The sequence below is a fragment of the Gymnoscopelus microlampas genome (genome assembly GCF_963454915.1).
Source record: "Gymnoscopelus microlampas genome assembly, chromosome: 24".
Lineage (NCBI taxonomy): Eukaryota > Metazoa > Chordata > Actinopteri > Myctophiformes > Myctophidae > Gymnoscopelus > Gymnoscopelus microlampas.
This window is the reverse complement of record NC_139961.1, coordinates 32833885-32856373: the sequence shown is the minus strand read 5'-3', so window position 1 is coordinate 32856373 and position 22489 is coordinate 32833885. Positions and strand designations below refer to the sequence as shown.

Here is a 22489-nt window from a genome sequence, read left to right as displayed (position 1 = left end):
ATAGCTGGTCTACAAGGTCACAACACAGTGTTCCCATGGGAATCCGATCAACTGAGCCAGTGGTTCCCACACTTTTTATCTCAAGACCCAAAAGAGAAATTAGGCGTTTCCCGGGACCCAAACTAGTGAAAATAGCAGATCTACAAGCTCACAACACGTTGTTTTGTGCCGCGTTGCGAGCTTTGCAGATCTGCTATTTTCACTACTTATTTTCAAAAATCGAATTTCTTTGATTAATTTTTTCTTTTATTCCTGAAATGCTTTTGTGGAAATCTTTATGAAATCTTTTAAAAAGTTATTATTAATGATAAAATGTAGGAAACAAAAAAATTAATGGATATTCACTCGCGACCCACAAAAATGGATCCGCGAGCCACAAATGGGTCCCGACCCACTGTTTTGGGAAACTAAGCATAGGGTTGAAGTGTTTCAAATGCCTGTCCTTGTATTATTGTCCACTCGTTTATTTTTCTCTTTTTTTTGGTATTTTATCTTTTCTGTTCTTCACATTGGTCACTTAGATCTATAGAGTGCATTAATCCTTAGTCGTGAAAGATGCGACTGAACGTAAAACTGTTCAATGACCCTAAATGCCCACGGAAAAAGCCAATAAAAATGATTGACCAAATGCCTGGCTCCTCCTCTGTCTCTGTAGATCTCACCAGCCCAGAGGGTCTGTCTCTAGACGTGGCTCGCAGGTGGATGTTTTGGGTGGACTCCACCCCCGATAAGATCGAACGCTCCAACCTGGACGGCAGCAACAGGCAGACGCTGTTCGACACCGACCTGGTCAACCCCCGCGCCATCATCGCTGTCTCCTCTACCGGGTGAGTCTGTCTGTCTGTCTGTCTGTCTGTCTGTCTGTCTGTCTGTCTGTCTAAACCAGTGGTTCTCAACCTGTGATTTTGGGGGGGTCCCCAGATGACAGTGAAGTGACAATTTAAGACAATGTAATGAAACAATGTAATACTTTAATTTAATATTTAAAATATCATTACTGTATCGAAAGTAATCAACAAACTAAACATTGGCCAAATTGTCAAATGATATAAGAAAGAGGCTAAATTTGTGAAAATTAGCTTGTAGATCGGCTATTTTCACAATATTTATCTGTGGTACAGAGTAAAAAAACATGTAATGCCTCAACTCCTACAAATACAAGTGCTTGTTAGCATTGGGGGGGTCCCCAGTTCAAATATGATTATTTATGGGGGTCACGGACCACGGTTGAGAACCACTGCACTAGAGACATGTTGGGACAGTCCATCCTGTATGACTGACAGGCACATGCTAGGCTAGGTGGTTTATTATTGGGTTGGGTTGGTTTGATTATTTCGTTTCGCAACAATCTGTGGGCAACAACACTATGAAATTCAGCCCATATGGATTTAAATACTTTTCCATTTCGTTCAACAACTCAGGACCAGAAACAGAATGTCTCAGATTAGTCCTGGCTCCTTTCCTGCTTTCTGGCTTTGGAAGAGCGTTGTTTGTGTTCACAGGCTGCCAGAGACCCCAGGGACAGTGTATGTGAATGTTAGCTTTAAAGCGCAGATTGTTCCTTTAATGAGGAATATGTTATGTTAACGACACGTCTTGTAGTGTCATGACGCTGTTATAAACATTTTAGTGCCTTCTCGTTGTGTGTTCAACCGGGTCGTGCCAAGAAAACCTGACTGGGTTTAGTGACGCTATTAAAATGTAGCAAAACATGCACGCACGCACGTAAGCACACACAGGGACATACCAATGTAAAGCAGAGTATCACTGAAACAGCTTTCCAGGAACAGCATGTGGTTTTCATTATCACAGCTAATCGTGTGCGTGTGTGTGTGTGTGTGTGTGTGTGTGTGCGCACGCACGCGTGTGTTGTTGTGCTCTTGTCTGTGATAGTTTGATACAAATCACTAAATATAAAAACAATAACGCAAAATGTGTGTGTGTGTGTGTGTGCGTGCATGCGTGCGTGCGTGCGCACGTGTGTTAATGTGGTGATACAAATCATTGAGTGCAACAGCAATAACTTGAATCATAAAACCCCAAATGTGTGTTTCAAATTACTGGGTCAACAGTGTAAAGTTTTATCTGACTCAGGGCCAAGTGTGTGTGTGTGTGTGTGTGTGTGTGTGTGTGTGTGTGTGTGTGTGTGTGTGTGTGTGTGTGTGTGTGTGTGTGTGTGTGTGTGTGTGTGTGTGTGTGTGTGTGTGTGTATGTGCGTGCGGGTGCATGTGTGTTCTGATAAATAGCCAAGCTCTTAAAGTAATCACTGCTTCGCATGGCTTAAATTATGATTAAGCGTAAGCTCCATGTTTTCTGAGGTTAGACACGTGTGTCTAACCGTGCACGCACGCACGCACGCACACACACACACACACACACACACATACGTAAATAAGCTTGCATTACACACTCGCACAACATAACACAAACGTCATTGTGACAAAATATTACAAAATGCTGGAGGAAAGAAAACATCAGTGAGAGCAGACATCACACACACACACACACACACACACACACACACACACACACACACACACACACACACACACACACACACACACACACACACACACACAGGCACATGAATACGTGCTTAAATGTACCTTAACGTAACTGATTAAGTAGCAGGCGGGATCAGACAGGGCTCTCATGTGGTGTGTATTACCTGTGGTTCCCAGGGACGAGCTCCACATGTAGCCTATCATCTCTAGATGAATAACAGCACGACTGCAGCTCACACACACACACACACACACACACACACACACACACACACACACACACACACACACCGCCACACACCCTGACTGTGTGCTCAGTGATTCTCAACCTTTTACATTTCAAGGACCCCCAGTTTGATATGCATTAGCCCACAGACCCCAATTTGAACCAAGTGGATTTGGCTCTGTAACTCTCAGAGTTACAGAACACAGCCTGATTTAACTACTTGAAGCCTAACCAATCTGATCTACAAGCTCACAACGTGCCACATTGCGCCGCATTTTAAGCTTGTAAATCAGCTATTTCCACCAAAGCGATTTGGTGTAGAGGGACAATGTAGAGGGCCTAGTATACACCCCTGGGGGACAATAAAGTATATCATTGCTACTGTATGTCAGGCAGAAATCTCCATATATCTTAAATAGCCAATCTACTTGTAGCTATTTTCACTATTCACAATACACGATTCATCCATCACACATAGACCATACTTATCATCATTTATTGTTTGTGCACGCACATTTAAAATGATGTGTCTTTATATTTACTGTTAGTACATGGAGTCAAAATGGAGTTAAATTAACTCCTGAGGGTGTTGCTGTGCAGATGGTCTTATACAGAGGAACCTACCATGGGTGAGCTGATAGGGGCTCAGTGTTTTGCTCAAGGATGCTTCAGTGGGATAGAACCTGTGACCTTGTAGTTACAGAACAGAGAAGCCGTGGGTTCCACGAAACATCTTTGACATGCTCCTCAATATGCGTGCAGTATACGTATTATCTCATTAGAGCTTTCAGACGCGATCTGACGTGGAGAGACGTACACCAAGTGGAGTTGGTGGCAAAGGTCACACGTTGCTTTGAGTAACCTGACCGTGACCTCATCAGTGCGAGACAGGTGGTCGTGACCTCATCAGTGCAAGACGGCGGGTTCCCCCGAGACTGGTGCTGATTGTGTGTGCGTGCGTGCGTGCGTGCGTGCGTGCGTGCGTGCGTGCGTGCGTGCGTGCGTGCGTGCGTGCGTGCGTGCGTGCGTGCGTGCGTGCGTGCGTGTGTGCGTGCGTGCGTGCGTGTGTGTGTGTCTATTTAACTCTTGTCTCATAATATTAGCCAGACGCCCGTACTCACCAACCAAAACAAGTCACTCATGTTCTGGGTAAAGCACTTGTTTCCAACTCAAAAAACTAGTTTGCCAAGCACACATATCAGCACAATGTATTTCAGAGCTGTAGTGGGGATAATAGAGTGAATAGTAGTGTTTGGACCAGAAGATCTGTCTGTCAAATTCATTCTGGACATAATGACCATGACAAGATTCAAGGCACTCTTTTCTTTTTTGAAAAAGTAAAAGACTATAATAATTGAGGTCCAAGAACCAAAGCTCATTCTACCATTTCTCCTCTTCTCCCTCCCTCCTCTTCCTGTCTGTGTGTAGGACTCTATACTGGACGGATTGGAACCGGGAGGCCCCTAAGATCGAGTGTGCCTCAGTGGAGGGGACCAACCGACGGGTGGTGGTGTCTGACGGCATCGGTTTGCCCAACGCTCTCACCTATGACACCTCATCTAGACAAGTCTGCTGGGCTGATGCAGGTACTACTGCTCTTACTAGTTTTACTAATGTAATACTAGTATTACTACTAGTATTACCATAGACCAGGGGTCTTCAACGTTTTCAGGCTAAGGACCCCCTAGCTGAGAGAGAGATGAAGCAGGGACCCCCTCTATATTGTATAAACTTGTGCTTCAGATTAACTTTTTTTCTTTACCTGGTCTGCTCTTTTTTCCCTCTACACCAAACCTCTTAGCCAAAAATAGCCGATCTACAAGCTCGAGAGCTACATCTGCTATTTTTGGCTAAAGTTCTCCTCAGAATAGGGATGCTAGGGTTCAAGTGGTTAATGTAAAACATAGAAATCATATCACACAAAGATCTGGTGGCCCCCCTGTAGTAACTGTGAGGACCCCCTGTTGAAGACCCCTGCCATAGACATTACAGATAATATCATTTTTATAAATTGTCTAGCCCGCTTTCTCAACTATAATTAATCCCCCCCCCCACCCTCTCTCTCTCTCTCTCTCTCTCTCTCTCTCTCTCTCTCTCTCTCTCTCTCTCAGGTACTAAGCGTTTGGAGTGTATATCTCCAGATGGAACAGGAAGGAGGGTGATCCACCCCACGCTCAACTATCCCTTCAGTATGGTCTACTACAGAAACCACTTCTACTACACTGACTGGAGAAGGTACGCAGTCTAATGCTCGGTGCTGGTTTAACCACATGAACCCTGCTCTCCCTGTCGTGAGTGTGTCATTATAGGCCGAGGCCTATTGACACGTGTGGTGACATCTAAATTCAATGAATGGCCTAAAACTGGTTGGAAACAATTTGAAAATTTAAAAATAATAATGGCGCCATAGAACCGATGCAAAGACTTTAGTGCGTTCCTTCATATGTGACGGTGTCAGGGTTGGTTCTCAAAGCAGTGCAAGGGGCGTTGTTTGTTAGCGTTGTTTTTCTATCTAAATTAATTTAGACTTCCCCAGATGATGTCAGATCTCTGATCATCTGGCTAGGCGAGACTAGGGCTTAAGTGGGTAAACAAAAACTAAACTAAAAACTGACAACGTATACTCTTCCATTGATGATGTCTATTGTTGTGTCTCACATGCATTTCTCTCTCTCTCTCTCTCTCTCTCTGTCTCTCTCTCTCTCTCTGTCTCTCTCTGTCTCTCTCTCTCTCTCTCTCTCTCTCTCTCTGTAGGGATGGAGTGATAGCGGTGAACAGGGACAGCAGTCAGTTCACAGACGAGTACCTGCCTGACCAGCGGTCTCACCTGTACGGCATCGCCATCGCAACCACCCGCTGTCTATGAGGTGAGCTGCTGCTGTTGACGTGTTTGTGCCTCTGACACAGACACTGAGCTCACACACACACACACACACACACACACACGCACACACACGCACACACGCGCACACACGCACACACGCGCACACACACACACACACACACACACACACACACACACACACACACACACACACACACACACACACACACACACAAAAAAGTGTTCGTGCCTCTGACATAGACACTGAGCTCACTGACCTGCCTGGACTGAAGTCATGGTGTCAGTCAACACCAGTCAACCAATCGGACAGTTGACGTAGGTCTTTATAATAGCCACAGTGTGTGTGTGTGTGTGTGTGTGTGTGTGTGTGTGTGTGTGTGTGTGTGTGTGTGTGTGTGTGTGTGTGTGTATGTAATGAGTTAAATAGCACACTCAAACGTTAACGTGCTTTCTTTCCAGTTTATGACAGTTACATTCACAGTTATAAACTCTTGTTGAAAGACCTAATCATCATTAACCACTTTCAACATGGCGTCCCTATTTTTCGCTAACCATTTCCATTATTTTAAAAAGAATTCAATCACTTCCAAAATAATTTCTCCAGTCTACAAGGTCACAACGGTGTTAAGTTCTGTTGCTCCCCAGGTTAAAAACCGTGTGTGTGTGTGTGTGTGTGTGTGTGTGTGTGTGTGTGTGTGTGTGTGTGTGTGTGCGTGCGTGCGTGCGTGCGTGCGTGCGTGCGTGCGTGCGTGCGTGCGTGCGTGCGTGCGTGCGTGCGTGCGTGCGTGCGTGCGTGCGTGCGTGCGTGCGTGCGTGCGTGCGTGCGTGCGTGCGTGCGTGCGTGCGTGCGTGCGTGCGTGCGTGCGTGCGTGCGTGCGTGCGTGCGTGCGTGCGTGCGTGCGTGTGTGTGTTGTGTAAATGCAGCCTTTGTTGTCTGAGAGAAGACCAGTCCTGTTTCATCACTTTGCTTCTAAAGAACAGTCATCACACAGCTGGACTAGACCCTTACTCCACATCTATACCTGTGTGTGTGTGTGTGTGTGTGTGTGTGTGTGTGTGTGTGTGTGTGTGTGTGTGTGTGTGTGTGTGTGTGTGTGTGTGTGTGTGTGTGTGTGTGTGTGTGTGTGTGTGTGTGTGCGCACGCGCGCCCACACATGCAATGCAGGTGTGACAGGGAGACTAAAGGGCAATGATTATACAACTGTCTATATCTTGTCTACTCGTCTTCCTTGTGTGTGTGTGTGTGTGTGTGTGTGTGTGTGTGTGTGTGTGTGTGTGTCTGTGAGAGAGCGAGAGAGACTAAAGAACAATGATTACACAGCTGTTAAAGGCCTTCTACCTTCATTTCTTTGTCTGTGTGTGTGTGTGTGTGTCATGTTTGATGTGTTGTTGTGAGTCGGAGATGGCATTAAATCCTTCAAAAGCCATGTGTTAAGTGTGTTTAAAGTACAAAGGTAGACCACTAAACACAAGGATAATCCTCAAACTAGCACCTTGAAAACCCTGGAAATTGTTGTCCTCAAACTTGCACACCTACTGTACGTACATATCGTCACTGTCGGGCTGAAACCTCGTATCTCCATAGATTAATGCCCTATTTTAGACTTTGTCACAGTGAAAATAGCTGATGTACAAGCTCACATATTTGCATATTGGGCTTGTAGATCTGCTATTTGTGGGGTTTTTGCCCGTAATGATATGCCTAAAGTAGGGAAACCAGGTGGTAAGTGGTTAAAGGGATATTTCGCTTTCAAATAAAATAAACATTAAAACAAAATATAAAAAATGAATGGAAAAATCACTGCCCCCTCGTGCATTAGAGAGTCCTTCTAATGCGTGAGGGGGCCGTGATTACTTTTTCATTTTTTTTGAATTAAAAAGAAATATGTTTATTTTATTTGAAAGTGAAATATCACTTTAAGTCTATCTGTGGGTTTTATAAATGTTAAACCAATGAAAAGTAGGTAGCGGTTTTGGACATACGTACAGTACAAGGTTAGCGCCCAACAGCGATGACATGCACATGCACTCTCACACAAAGGAAAATGCACACCTGACGTATGTGAGAAAATGAGAAAATCCATGCAACACAAAGTGTGCGTGTGCGTTTCTGTACAGTATGTGTGTGTGAGACACATCCACATGGGTTAAAATCTCAACTCCAAAGCTGTTGTGTGTTATTGAAAACGTGACGTCAACCCGAACCAACCCCAGAGTGCAGTAATACCTGCTTGGTTCAAAGTTGTCACCGTGTGTGCGTGTGTTGTAATTGTGACAATGATGACAGCTCTTAAACACACTTGTTAAGGCTTTGGGCGCTCGTTTTGACACGGCTTTAAAGGCTGTTATCGTCACAAGTGTAGTGATCTGCCCAGGATGTCGTGAGTGTTTGTTCTGTCATTAGTGCACTTAACCTTTTCATCCCGTCGCTCACAAAGTTGAGAAATTCTCGATCTCTGCTGACCTACATTCACCGTTTGTTCACCTTTAGATTAGAACAGACCCAATTTGTTTGCTTAAATCTACGAAGCACAGATGGGATCCCTACTGTCTTGATCAGGAACAATTTGGTTTAACTGCTATTAACTCCACCTTAACCACATGAACCCTAGCATTCTGGAAAGTGGAAATGTCATGATAAGTGCACAAAATTGCAAAAATAGCTGATCTGCAAGCTCACAACGCATCACAACATGACGCACTGTTAGTTGTAGATCTGTTATTTTCGGCAAATATATTTTCGGGGTCCTTGACCTGAAAAGGTTTGAGAACCACTGGTTTGGCTGATCAATCCTCTGCTAAATACAAAGCCGATGCTCAGGCTGCTGAGCTATTCCACCAACGTGTGCGGCCAGTGGCCCAATGTTAATTTACAGTTTTTGGTTCCTAAGTGTGTGATTTATTGTTTGTTATTGCAGGGAGCCACTAACTACAGAAGCGGCGGCCCATCGGAGTCCTTTGGTGCTATAATTTTGGTGCTCGTCCTGAAGAGAGGGCACACGCACGCGCACACACACACACACACACACACACACACACACACACACACACACACACACACATCCTTCTCTGGGTGCCTCAGAGGAGAAAAGGACACTCACAAGGGAGCGAGACGGCTTCCTTGTCGCCACATCTGCCGTCAGAGCGAATTTACAAACCCTCCCCAACCCCCCTCCCTCTTTCACACCCACACAACCGTGCAACCCCCCCCCCACCCCCCCCCACCCCAACCCTGTTTATTTTCCTTAGACCTGCCCTCCTCCCCCACCACCACCACCACCACCACCACCACCAAATAAATGTTTTGTAAATGTGTTTTATACCTCATTTTTTATTTTTCGGGTTTGTTTCTACTGTATTTTTGTATGTGAGAATTGTTTTTTTTTGTTTTTATTTTTTCTATTCAATCCAAAGGAAAAAAAGAAAAGAAGTGTTTTAAGCTGTATGTGAGTTTAGTTTTTATGTCAATCAAAAGGAGTTTTTAAGATAGTTGACCTGTTCGAGCCAAACTCCCATTGGGTAGCTCTACCAGGGCATTCTGGGTAGCTGTGCCAGGGCATTCTGGGTAGCTGTGCCAGGGCATTCTGGGTAGCTTTTTAGTCACATGGCCACTGTGGCTATTGGATTCAGAGTTTCATCAGCCAGTCTAAACATGTAGTCAAAGTAGGTTTTTATAATAAAAGAAAGAATGTTCTCTAGGTCTATAATCCAAAGAAGACTGGTAGAATTCACTGAGGCTATGTTCACACTGGCAGAGCAAATCTGATTTTTGGCCTATCCAGATTGGAATCAGATATCCGTTTTATCAAGTCTTAACAGCAAAAAAAAAAAGAAAAACTCATGGAGACTGATTTTGGTCAATCAGATTTGTCTCAATCTGGACACTTGAAGCCTGATTTATACTTTGCTGTACAACAGTGTTGCTTGCCAAAAATAGCTCGTAGATCTGATATTTTTGGTGAGTGACAGCGTCGTACGATGGAGTATAATTTGAACATTACTCACACCTATGTCATTACGTTGTTACCACAGCAACCATTGCACATAGGTGACTACACAAGTTCCATTTGATCACTTGCAAATAACAGTGTGGACAGTCAGTCCTAAAGATCAGATTTAACCACTTAAACCCCAGAATCCGTGTTGTGGGGAAAGCTTTCACAGAAAATAGCAGATCGACAAGCGTTGTGAGCTTGTCCATCTGCTATTTTCAACGAAAGCCTTCCCTACAATAACAGAAAACAGAAAAGATACTAGTATATCGAGTCCTGAGGGGCTCCGGTCACGCGTATGGGGTTTAAGTGGTTAAGAAACAAATCGGATTTGCCTGCCGTCTGAACAAAGCTAGAGATTCTAGCCACAGACACCATTCAGTAGCATTGGAATGGAAGTTGAATGGAGCCCTGTACCATCACAAATATCACTAATTTACAAAATACTCATTACCTGCTTAAAATGTTAATCAATGATGTAATTGTTTGGATTGCATTGACATGTCCTGTAGTTATTTGTGGATTACCGTGCCCCAAAAATCTGTAAGGTATGAAGTAAAATGGAAAATGATAGCTGTTTTGTTAATTGACTAACAGATTACAGTTTGATGATCAGATTACTGTGATCTGATTACAGATAATCTGATTAGTTTCCCATCCCTGTGTACCATGATAGAGATGACATCAGTGATTACAGTACTGACGCATTTCTCTGCACTACTAATCTGTATTTCACATGAAATGACAAATCCTTTTTTGCCAAATATTTTTTATCACTACTTTTAAAGTCTTCTTTTTTTGTATCTTTTTATAAGAGGTGATATTTATGACAATAAAATGTGATTCAGGACTTGACAGTCTTTGCAGTTTGTGTTTCTTTTGTCTGCCATTGCCTAAGTCTGTGGTTCTATGAGATATTTAACTTTTAAAACGTACACAGTCTCACACTCTTCAGTCTTACACTTACTTTTATTGTCATTCAACATATACATGAAATGCATAAATTAACTTGAGACCATTTGTTAATGCTGATGATTTTCAAGGAAGCATTTGGCTCATGCACTTTACAAGTGGGCTTATTGTCACACAGGAGTCTATCCCTATTACAGCACTAGACCCCAGGGAGACATGCTGATTTGCCATTTCCAGGATTTGATTTCCAGGATTTGAGTCTTGAGTCCCAAGACTCAAGACCCAAAAGAGTCTTGAGTCGAACGCATTAGATCCAAGTAGACATCAAATTTCTCTTTTGGGCCTTAAGTCCCAAGACTCAAGGCCCAAAAGAGAAATTTGATGTCTACTTGGATCTAATGCGTTCGACTCAAGACTCTTTAGGGTCTTGAGTCTTGGGACTCAAGGCCCAAAAGAGAAATTTGATGTCTCTTACAGGCTGTAACCATCAAAAAGTCAGACCTCGTCGCAAAAACACGCTGATGGGATTTCTGGAATGTATCAAGAAATAGTAGAATACATTCCCTCACTTCAATAAATCAAAGATATTATTGTTATTAACTAACTACCATAAAGAACATAATGTAAAGCAGGCTAAAATAAGTATGTCAACAAGGCAGGGATGTTAGCTGGTATAATTATTATTATTATTAATATCACTGATATACTGTTCCTTGAGTTTTTGATATGCAAATCACAATGGCAGTATTTGATTGTTCTGTGAAGGTGGGGGGTTATTTCTGAAAGATAATTTCTGAAAGATAATTCAAAAGTGCTGGAGTATTTCAACTTAACTGTACTAATTGAGGGCTAACATACAAATGAACGGTACAGTAGTTTACTAATCTAAGACACAATTATAACATGTGGCCGGGTGGTGTGGTGGTCTAAGCGTCAAACTCTCAGTGCAGAGATTCTATGTTCAAATCCCAATTCTCTTATAGGTCAGTGCTGGAGTATTTCAATTTACATTGACTGCTTTGAGGACAGTCAGGGTATGATTATACAATATCAACAGATAAGATAAATAATGAATGAAGTGTTCTTAACTATATACTTTATCGGCGAAAAAAAGTAGTCTGTGGTTGTTTGAAAAAGTAATCTCTCCAGTTTACCTCCCGTGACGTAGGTGGACACGCCTTTTTAGGAGACCGGAAGCAAGTTGGAGTCCACCTACGTCAGAAACGGGAGGTAAACTGGAGTTTCGTATCTTGCTATTGAACCATCTTTGACTGATAGCCCCAGCAGCTTCAGTCAAGGGTGCGTTCGGAAATTACGCACCGGAGCACACAATTCAATTCAAAGGGCTTTATTGGCATGACAAAACATACGTTTACATTGCCAAAGCAGAAATCACAATACAACAATACAGCAATACAATCGAAACAAAAAATATGTACATTTGAAAGCACACTCGCCTATTAGTTTGTATTGGCCAGTGCGCTCAGTGCTGTATTTTCCAACGCACCCTCCGTTAATCAGGCTAGCTGTTAGCAGAGGAGGATTACCCAACGGGCCGACTGGGCCCAGGCCCAGGGGCCCCTGAGCTAGGGGGGCCCCTGAGCTTGAGCCTTTTTTTTTTTTTTATAAAAAAAAATGTTAACATATTTTTTTAACAATTTTAACATAAAAAAACCTAATCATTTCCCTTATTAACCGCAATATAACCGAACAATTTCTTTGTATTTAAGTTATAGGTAAAACATGCATTATATTAGCCTATCTGCCGCCGTGCACAGACGTTTTTAACCGAAAAAAAACCCTATTAATTTCCATTATTAACCGAGATTTAACCGCAAAAAAATCGCGCGCGCGCTTCACGTGCGCGTGGGTGGGTGTGTGCATGCGCGCACAGCGCGCGTGCACCCACGGAAGGGGGCGGGGGGGCCTTTTGCGTGTCTCGGCCCAGGGGCCCGTTTCTTCCTAATCCGCCTATGGCTGTTAGCATGAATCTCAGTTTGCTTATCTACCGTAACGGAACACTCGTCCCAAAAACACACCCCTTACCGCCGCGGTTAACGGCGACCCCCGCGACGGTACTGCAGATAAATAAATAGATGGATTCCATGTAATCTCAACATTGCATGCATGGCGCATTTAATAGCATTGTAGATTAGTAGATTAGTTAATGAATACGTGGAGTAGCTACAATAAACAAAGATATTATTAGCATCTTTTAAACCAGAGGTTCACAAAACTTTTAGCTGCGGTAAGTAGTGAAAGTAGCAGATCTACAAGCTCACAATGCCTGAGTTGGGAAAATGTCCTGGTTTGATTTGAACTGGGAACCTTCTGGTTGCAATCCCCATATCTAAACCACTGCACCACAGAGGTTCTTACACACTCTGTTCACTTGCATGGTCTTCACTAAAAGTTTAGATAAAGGTGCACAAGTCCGGGTAAAAGTTGGAAAGATGTCCTGGTGGAACTTGAACTCAGAATCTTCTGGTTGCAAGCCCTGCATCTAAACCATTTCACCGCAGAGGTTCTTACACATTCTGTTCACTTGCGTGGTCTTCATTGAAAGATTAGATAAAGGTTAAAGTCCGAGGTAAAAACTGGAAGATGTCTTTGCTGGTCTTGAACTCAGAACCTTCTGTGTGCAAGTCCTGTATCTTAACACATATAATATAACCACATATTGACATATATCGTATTTATGTATAAACAATTAAACATGAACAAATGGTTGCCTGGAGCCTGCTCCTACCCACAGGTTGTCCCAGTAGGTGTGCAAAAGACCTTTTCTTTCTCTACAAAATATGTATAAACATATACCATGTTATTGTGCATTCAATACTAAGCTATTAAAATATGTCATGTTATGTTTAAAGACATATTGACATTTTTGAAAAAAAAATTAACAAAAAGTTTTTAAAACGTTTTTTTTTTTTTTTTTAATCAAACAACAATTTCGTGAACCCCCTGCAGTACCTCCGCGGACCCCCTGTTGAAGACCTCTAATAGAATGTTATGAGTTACGAGTTAGGATTTTAAAGTGGTTGTCTACCAAAACGGAGCACTTCAGTTTCCGTAGTGTAGTGGTTATCACGTTCGCCTAACACGCGAAAGGTCCCCGGTTCGAGACCGGGCGGAAACAGGTTTTTGTCAGTAAATAAATAAATCTTAAATACATAAATAGAATTATAATAAATACACAAAAACATGTTCAAACTCAATGTTAATTGTTTACAAGACAAGAAACATGACAACTGGACATGAATATTTCTGGTTGAGAAGATTGATTTGATGTTGTAACGTTACCCTGTGTGTTTACATAAAACAATATAGCCTATAGATTTTCTTTAATCCATAATTTCCCTCTATACCAGCAGTTATCAGCCACGATTTGTTTTGGTAGCCCCACAAACATCCCCATCTACCAAAACAAACAATACAAACACCAACATACAGCAGTGTTTCTGCAGGTAAACACCACCACACTACTCGAAACAAAACATAACAAAAACAGGCTTTGGTACACATGGAATTATATAAACATTTAAAAGAAAAACTTGGTGGGTTATTCCACCAAATATTTATTTCTGAACTCTATTCCTTGTGAATAAGATGTAGAATCTGCGATAGAATCAAATTAGAAATGATTAGGAGTGTCTAAAGTTACTGAGAAGTCACCTATTTACTGCCTGGGCACAGGAATCTGTATCCATTCACTCTCATTTTACAGTACATGCGCAGTTAGCTCCTCTTCAGCAGCCTACAAGAGATTGGAGCTCCTTGGGGTTCTCAGAATTACATTTTAACAGCAGTTATCTGAATGCTGTTGATTTAACACCTCCACCAGATCCAACTGGTAGTGATCCACCTCCCGCATAAGCTCATGCTCTTTCTCCCCCCAGAGATACAAGTGACATTCCACATACCCAAAGCAGCCTCAACCTATCCACAAGCATTTCAAGACACACAATCACACAGGATTTTCAGAGAAAACAAATATTGGCCGTGGTGTGGGTTTCATCACATAAATATCACTAAACATCTAGGCTTTCAGAAAATGCAAATAGTTGCATCGTTGGCTATGACGACCTGGGGAGTCCCCAGCCACTGTAAGCACGTCCCATGTCAAATTACATCTGTTTGAATGCAGGCAAAACCAATTTACCTCACTTGTCCAGAAATTAACAGCCCACAGAGAACAAACCATATTTCCTCATGGTGCTGTGTCACAGGGGAATGAAATGGATATTATTTTTCTTTGCTAAGTAACATAAAATGCACACCACACAAGAAGACGCAGACAGGTAGTGTTTGATGATTGATGTATATTTCAACATACATTCCATGGCATGTCCACTGTCCAACTGAATTCTGAACAAAAGAAAACACCTTTAAGTTAAAATAAAAATTCAGTTCTGAAAATGTCTCCCTTAAAAAGAAAAATGTATTTCATAAAAGCTTCTAACGCATTACGTATTGAGATATTGTAAGAGTCAGTGTTGCTCTATACATCTCTTATTGAATGAAGACGTGCATCTCTCCGTATTGGATCATATCCAAATTAAGGTCTGACCATTGGCTCTAGATTTTGAAGAAATATTTACAGGAAAGTACATTTTTCAGTTTGATGTAGAAAAAATAAGAGTTGTGACTTTAGATTACTAAGACATTTTGTTGTGTCAAACATTTGACAGTATAGCAACTAGGTTTTTGTAAAGTCCTATATAGCATCTTAACCGTTCCTTCCTTCATCTCTCCCCTCTTACTACAGAGCTTGACTTGTCCGGGGACTCGGAAGCAGCAGTTGTAGTTTAGCATCCATTTCCCATTTTAAACTCCACCGAAGCTTGTGCACTTTGGAACATAAAATAAACAAAAAAAAACTTAGGAAATCAAAAGGAGAGCCATTTTTCCATCACTATCTTCAAATCAAAACAAAACATGTTTCTTCTTTGAACTTCATCCTCCTCCTCCTCCTCCTCCTCTCATCTGCCAACCTTGCCCAGCCGGTGGTCTGTCTTGGGGTCTGCAATGATGGCCTGAACAGCCACTATGGCCTCGTTGATCTTGGTCTGAAGATCACGCAACTCCTCGATGTGCAGCAGACGCAGGATCTGAGCCGCCTCGTTCAGCGTCGCATCTGAAGGGGTGGTGAGCGGGAAAGGATAGTGTTTACTAGTCATACTTATTTGCAGTGGTGGACAAAGTACTCAACCCCAGTACGTGATTCAAAGTAAAGATCTTCCTGGTCATGTGAAAGTTAAGAAAGTTAAGAACGAGTTAGGCATGCAAGTGATCGATTAATTCATTAATTGATAGTTGATTCAGCTTGTCGATCAATCATCAATGAATTAAAAAGCTGTGATTTTAATTGAATACCAAAACACTGAATGTGATTTTATTCATCATTATTATTATTGTTCCAAAATCCAATGGTTTTCCAGAAAGTTTAAAAACAATAATAGTGAACATAGTGTTATACTAACCATAACACAGACACAGACACACACACACACACACACACACACGCTACTTCCACAGGTTGCCAGCATTCACTTGATGAAATGTGCACTGACCTCCAGTGTCAAAACCCAAGACGTGCTTGTCCAAGGCAACTGGAAGACCCTTTGAGAGGAGAGGACAGAAAGAATGAGGGGAGGAATAGAGGAAGGGAGACAAAAGGAGAGATGAGAGAGCAGAGGACAAGAGATTAGACACTTAAGCCCTACATACTTTGTCGTATAACAAATAGCCAAAATAGACAGCTCACAGCACACATTTTCCCCTATAACGCCATGCCCAAAATAGGCCGAATTTACAATTTAGGCATTTAGCAGACACTCTTATAAAGTACAAGAGCGAGATCGGTATAAGCAGAATAACCAGGGACGTCAGGTTGAAAGAGATTAGATTAGATCAATTATTAGATCACATATTAGATTAGATCACAAATGAGAAGAACATCGCGTCCAGCTCTGTACCTCTTTAGTCTGGCTGGCTTTAGAGATGGCCTCTGGACTCAGTCTCTCCTGGATCAGAATACGAATGGCCTGCAAGAGTAAGACACACAGATCACAACATGACACACAAAACAGAACACTGAGGAAGCCCCATATTAAACACCATAAGACTATAAAGAAGAGTAAATACATTTTGAAAAGGGCACTGAAATCAACACAAAATAAGACGAAAGCAGGGCTGTTCGACACATACTGCACACACACAAAATATTCTGAGGGCATACTTTTAATTGTGTTTTATACAATAAAATATATATTTTTTAAACTTTAAAAATAATCAACTACATCAAATAAATGTTCACTCAGAACAAACAGTGAACAATACCAACATATCCGAAAATATACCAGTGAACAGACAGTGATAAACAAACACTGACCTTGAGCATGACCAGGTAGTCATCATGTCTTTGTATCTTCAGGATGTTTGCCAGAGCCATCACTCCAGCCTTGAAATCTGGATTATTACCTGAAAACACACACACACGCGCACACACACACACACACACACACACACACACACACACACACACACACACACACACACACACACACACACACACACACACACACACACACACACACACACACACACACACACACACACACACACACACACACACACACACACACACACACACACACACACCATTTTCATGATTGTCACGGACCCCTGTTTGAAAATACTTGGGATCCCCATAAGGGATCCCCATTAGAGAAGAATTGTCAACATTGTCAATTTGTCAAAAAAATAAAAAAAAACAACAGATCTACAAGTGTGGTGAGCTTGTCCGATCGGCTATTTTCTAATTAGCCTGGGATCAATACCATTTTGTGATCCGCTCTGGAGCGGAAATAACTTTAGGTCATTAGACGGCCAGAACCCACAACCTCCAAAATGATTCCCCCAGTTTAAAAATTGTTTAGTTTGGTATAATCGTTGCGTTTCTTTTGGTATGATAATCGTTTGGTATGTCCAACTCGTAGTGTGACTAGCGACACTAAACCAATTGACTGACATTATGTGGGGAACCAAAAACGACGCCAACCGGAACACACCACCGGAAGACGATTCTACCCCCCCTCTTTTTTTAGGTTTAGGTCTAGGTTTGTTAGCGAGCGGTTGGAGAGCGAAATGGCGGTGTGAAAAGATCAACGCAGCAGCTTACTGTCCAGGTTGACGAGGGGATCGGCGGGTTTATCACCGTTCTTGTCGGACGTGGACAGCGGCTGGCAGTTCTTGTACTTCTCCACTGGACAGTGACACAGACAGACACACACAAAATAAACAACAGACAAAGGAAATTTGTAAACCCACACACTACACTCCAAATATAACAACATTCTAGTGTTAATTATATTTTTTTACATAATAAAACAATGACCCTTACACTTAAAGAAATGGTCTTCCTGAAGGTGAGTGGAAAGACTTGTTAGCTGGCACCAGTGAGATATCATTGTTTTATAATAGTGACCTCTAGTGGCAATCCTTAATATTGCATCATTCAAGTATGCAGACATGCAACACATGTGTAGTGTCTCCACAAAGGATAAATAAAATATGTCACTTTCATTTTAATGAAATAATACCATTTTTATTGTCCACGAAAAACATCAGCAAAGAGTTAATTCCTTATCCAGTGGTTCTCAAAGTGGAATACAAGGATGGAGGGGGTTCCAAATGGACCCTGACAAGTGTACAAATGGCTCCATTTGTACACCCTCAGAGTTATGGGGGTCGTTGAAATTACACAGTTTGAGAATCAATCATCTGTCGTAATCAATAGCAAGTTGCTTGTATGATCACAGTGAGTCAACAGAACAGTTCTTACCATTGTCTCCATACTCGTAGCGCACAGCCAGTCCCAGCAGCCAATCAATGGCCTCTTGTCTCTCTTGAGCGCTGAATGGACAGTTCAAGTCCTGCAGGTACTAAAGAGCCAGGAAGAAAGGAATTCAAATATAAGCCCTGGAACTGTCCTTCAACTCACTCCAGTTCCCTCTCAGTTAGGTGCTTATGAACCACTTTAACCACATGAACCCTAGCACAGGGGTCTTCAACGTTTTCAGGCCAAGGACCCCCAAGCTGAGAGAGAGATGAAGCAGGGACCCCGTCTATATTGTATAAAATTGTGTTTCAGATTATACTTTTTTTGTTTACTTGGTCTGCTCTTTTTTCCCTCTACACCTATACCTCTTTTCCAAAAATAGCCGATCAACAAGCCCACAACGCGGCGTTGTGAGCTTGTAGATCTGCTATTTTTGGCTAAAGTTCTCCTCAGAAAAGGGATGCTGGGGTTCAAGTGGTTAAGGTAAAATAAAAAATCATATCACACAAAGATTTGGCGGACCCCCTGTAGTAACTCTGAGGCCCCCTAGGGGTCCCGGACCCCCTGTTGAAGACCCCTGCCATCGCATATCTCTTCAGGGCATGCCACGGGCAAACATTCAGCAACATCGGGCTCCTGATCGTTCCTGATCAGCAGCGGAAGAGGAGCTGTGAAGTTCTGTGATGTTTTCTTTTGTTTATGTATCCAAAATAAATAACCAGAACCACCCCTGAATGGAGAGGTACGTCATTAGAAGTTTGGGTTAGTACCACCTCCAGAGCCAGGCCCGAATTAGGTTCTGGAGAACCTTATCTGAAACCAAGCCGTAGCGTATGGAATACCTGTTTTGTATTTGGTATGGCCGCCATCCTAAATACAAAAAAAAAGGTGTGTCCCTTGCCTTGGGGAGAATGAATCTATCATTTCCCCTCCTGTTAACCCAGTGAGACCGGGAACGCATCTGTGTGTCATTTTTAGGTTTCTTTGGCTATTCAAAAATAGCAGATCTACAAGCTCATAGTGCGGCACCGAGTGCCACACTATGAGCTTGTAGATCTGCTATTTTTGAAACATCATGAAAGTTTGTACAAATCTTTACAAATGTCTTCTAAATCCTAACATTGTTTTGAAAAAAAATATATATATTATATCAGTGGTTCTCACAACTTTTCATGTTTTTGGCCGCCGATCCCATCAAAATATGTTGTTCCAATATGTGGCTCAAATCTAAAATGACACAAGATGAGTCCCCGGTCTCACTGGGTTAAAACTCCCCACAATCTCCATGTGGAGGGTCCGGGGGTGTGAGTGGTTGTCCATGATCCTCCTCGCTGTACGCACCTTCTCCTTCCAAACATGATTCATTGTGCTGAACGGGGGTCTCACCTTCTGGTAGGCAGCAGGCCATTCTGAACAGGGAATGTTCCTGAGATTCCCCCTGTCCTCGATCTTATAGTGACGAATCTTTTGGTCTTCCAGCCACACAATGCAGTTCCTAAACTCTGTCTCATCTGGACATCAGAACAAATGTACTCATTAGACAGAGAAGACACAGTACAAAACCTCAGAATGCATTCGTAATATATATATACTATATACACATACACACACACACGAGCAGTGGTGTAAAGTAACTAAGTACATACTTTAGGTATCTTTACTTTACTGGAGTATTTTCAATTTTCAATACATTTACTCCACTACATCTCAGAGGCAGATATTGCACTTTTACTCCACTACAATTATTTGAAAACTTAAGTTACTTTGTAGATTTAGATTTGTATTACAAAACATAGATTAACCACTTCCACTTGCCATTTAAACGTTGGCCATTTGAAAATAGCCAATCTACAAGCTCACAACGATCTGCTACTTTCAAAAGATTGTTATCCATTTTAGACATTATGATAACTTGTGAAACAGGACATTCTGCATAATGAGTACTTTCTACTTTTGGTACTTCAATTACATTTTGTTGATACCAACACTTTTGTACTTTTACTCAAGTACATTTTGATCACTTGACTTTTACTTGTAACAGACTAGAGTGTTTCTACATTGCAGTATTGATACTTTTACTTAAGTAAAAGAAATTGAGTACTTTTTCGACCACTGCACACGAGCCCAGACAGGCTGCTGTGTGACAGCTGACAGACATTTCCACAGGTTTCAAACCATTCATTTGATCAAACGTTTGTTTAAGATAATACAACAGGAATGATATTATACTTTGACTTTGCAGTGTGCATAATTTATGTGGATACATATATAAGCATATAGACTCTCTGGCTGCACAGATGGAACAGCCTCGTTAGCATTAGCACCAGTGGTGGAAAAAGTACTCACATTTTTTTTACTTAAGTAAAAGTATCAATACTGCAGTATAGGAAATACTCTGTTACAAGTACAAGTCCAAAATTCAACATTTACTTGAGTAAAAGTATCAAATATTGGTTTCAAAATGTGCTTAAAGTGCCAAAAGTAGAAAGTACACATAATGCAGAATATCCCATTTCACAAGTTCTCAAAATCTTTTCAAAATAGCCGATCTACAAGTCGCATCGCGACGCATTGTGAGCTTGTAGATTTGCTATTTTGAAATGGCCGAAATGTAAATAGGGCTGAAGTGTTTACTGTATGTTTTGTAACAGTAATAAAAAGTAACTCGTTTTCAAATTGTAGTGGAGTAAAAGTATAATATTTGCCTCTGAGATGTAGTGGAGAAGAAGTATAAAGTATTGAAATTTGGAAATACTCTAGTAAAGTAAAAGTACCTCAAAATTGTACTTGCGTATGGTACTTGAGTAAATGTACTTAGTTACTCTTACACCACTGATTAGCACGCTAGCTAGCTGCTGCCTCATTGAAAAGCTCTTCAGAAGAACGTATACCTGTGCAGTCAAATCCCACCGGGTTGTGATAGTCCAGGGCAGTGAGTTTCCTCCGGAACATTCTTTATGAATGAGAATGATAGGTTAGTGTCTCTAAACAGGGACGTGGCTGTTACTACTAGAGACTCTGTTGTGCTGCTCTCTGCTCTCAGCCTGCAGCCAGCGTTGCCAGGTTCTGTGAGAGAAACAAGCAATCGCGTCTAGGAAAACGAGCACAAAAGAAGCAACTAAAAGAAGCCACATGACATGAGCACTTTCAATTAAACCTATGCCTCGGCTACTGCTTTTTGTTTTTTTTAACTCTTGAAATAAAATGTGGAATATTTGGAATATTTTTGAAACATAAACAACACAAATGCTCCCCTGGGCACAAAACATTTATGAAAATATTTGAGAACCACTGGTTTAAAAAGTAATTAAAAAAAATTGGAAGCAAGCCAAAATAAGCAAGTACACGTTAGAAACAAGCCCAAAAAACTGCAACCACCAATATTTACAAGCAACTTTACAGAAAAGGAAGCCCAAAGTCGCTTATAATAAGCCGACATGGCAACGCTGCAATGGACTTGCACTGCACCTGCGCACACGAGGGCTATGTGCGTCGGCATCCCACAGCCTAGAGGGACGCTTCCACAGCCTGGAGGGACGCCCCCGCTGTGATTGGCTAATTGCTAGATTCGGTAGGTATCCAGGTAATTGTTTTAAGATGCCATACATAAGCAGTTGATACAGTCTGTCAAGATTGACCTGTAGATTGTCTGTTTGCCATCCAGCATAGATATGTACTCAAACCTTTTCATGTCAAGTCAAATATATATCAAGTCAAGTGTCAAATATATATATATGTATTTGGCTGCGGATCCCCATCTGAAAAGATTTTGAGGCAGGGGCTCCCCATACAAAATTTGTGTGTGTCACATTTGTTCAATGTTTTTTTTTAATAAAAAAAAAAAAAAAAGTTTGTTGGGTTAAAGTTGCAAAAAATAAAATAATGCTATAATAAGTAATTTTTCTGGGGACACCCTGGCTGGAACCCCCTCAAGGACCACTGGGGGTCCTCGGACCCCACTAAAAACCACTGCTCTAGAATGTGAACGAACACTAGTTCTTATACCTGGAAATATGCAACTTACCTACATTAATTAAACATTGTTTAAAGATCTATACTTGATTAATTATATAAAGTAAAATACAAAGCAAAATCTGGCTTCTTCAGGTTCCAAATAAAAGTTTTTAATGGTCTTTAGTTTGCTCTTTTTGCGCACAAAAAGGCATC

At 41.7% G+C, this 22489-nt stretch overlaps 2 protein-coding genes across 2 annotated transcripts in view; one reads left to right on the top strand and one right to left on the bottom strand.

The window, feature by feature from the left end:
* Nucleotides 1–10427, top strand: part of nid2a (nidogen 2a (osteonidogen)) — a 55238-nt gene extending 44811 nt beyond the window's left edge. The window contains exons 32-36 of the mRNA XM_084051638.1: nucleotides 656–827; nucleotides 4159–4316; nucleotides 4842–4965; nucleotides 5485–5597; nucleotides 8494–10427. Coding sequence (XP_083907764.1) covers nucleotides 656–827; nucleotides 4159–4316; nucleotides 4842–4965; nucleotides 5485–5596 — 566 coding nt within the window. The 3' untranslated portion in view covers nucleotide 5597; nucleotides 8494–10427. The remainder of the gene's footprint in view (nucleotides 1–655; nucleotides 828–4158; nucleotides 4317–4841; nucleotides 4966–5484; nucleotides 5598–8493) is intronic.
* A 4359-nt stretch (nucleotides 10428–14786) lies between these two features.
* On the bottom strand, nucleotides 14787–21379 carry rtraf (RNA transcription, translation and transport factor). The gene is made up of 8 exons (XM_084051178.1): nucleotides 21214–21379; nucleotides 19709–19833; nucleotides 18326–18425; nucleotides 17663–17746; nucleotides 16874–16962; nucleotides 16458–16526; nucleotides 16053–16101; nucleotides 14787–15616 (listed from the first exon to the last, which is right to left on the bottom strand). Exons 1-8 carry the CDS (start codon nucleotides 21272–21274, stop codon nucleotides 15462–15464), a joined length of 732 nt encoding a protein of 243 aa, XP_083907304.1. The 5' UTR covers nucleotides 21275–21379; the 3' UTR covers nucleotides 14787–15461.
* Between the last annotated feature and the right edge of the window lie 1110 nt (nucleotides 21380–22489).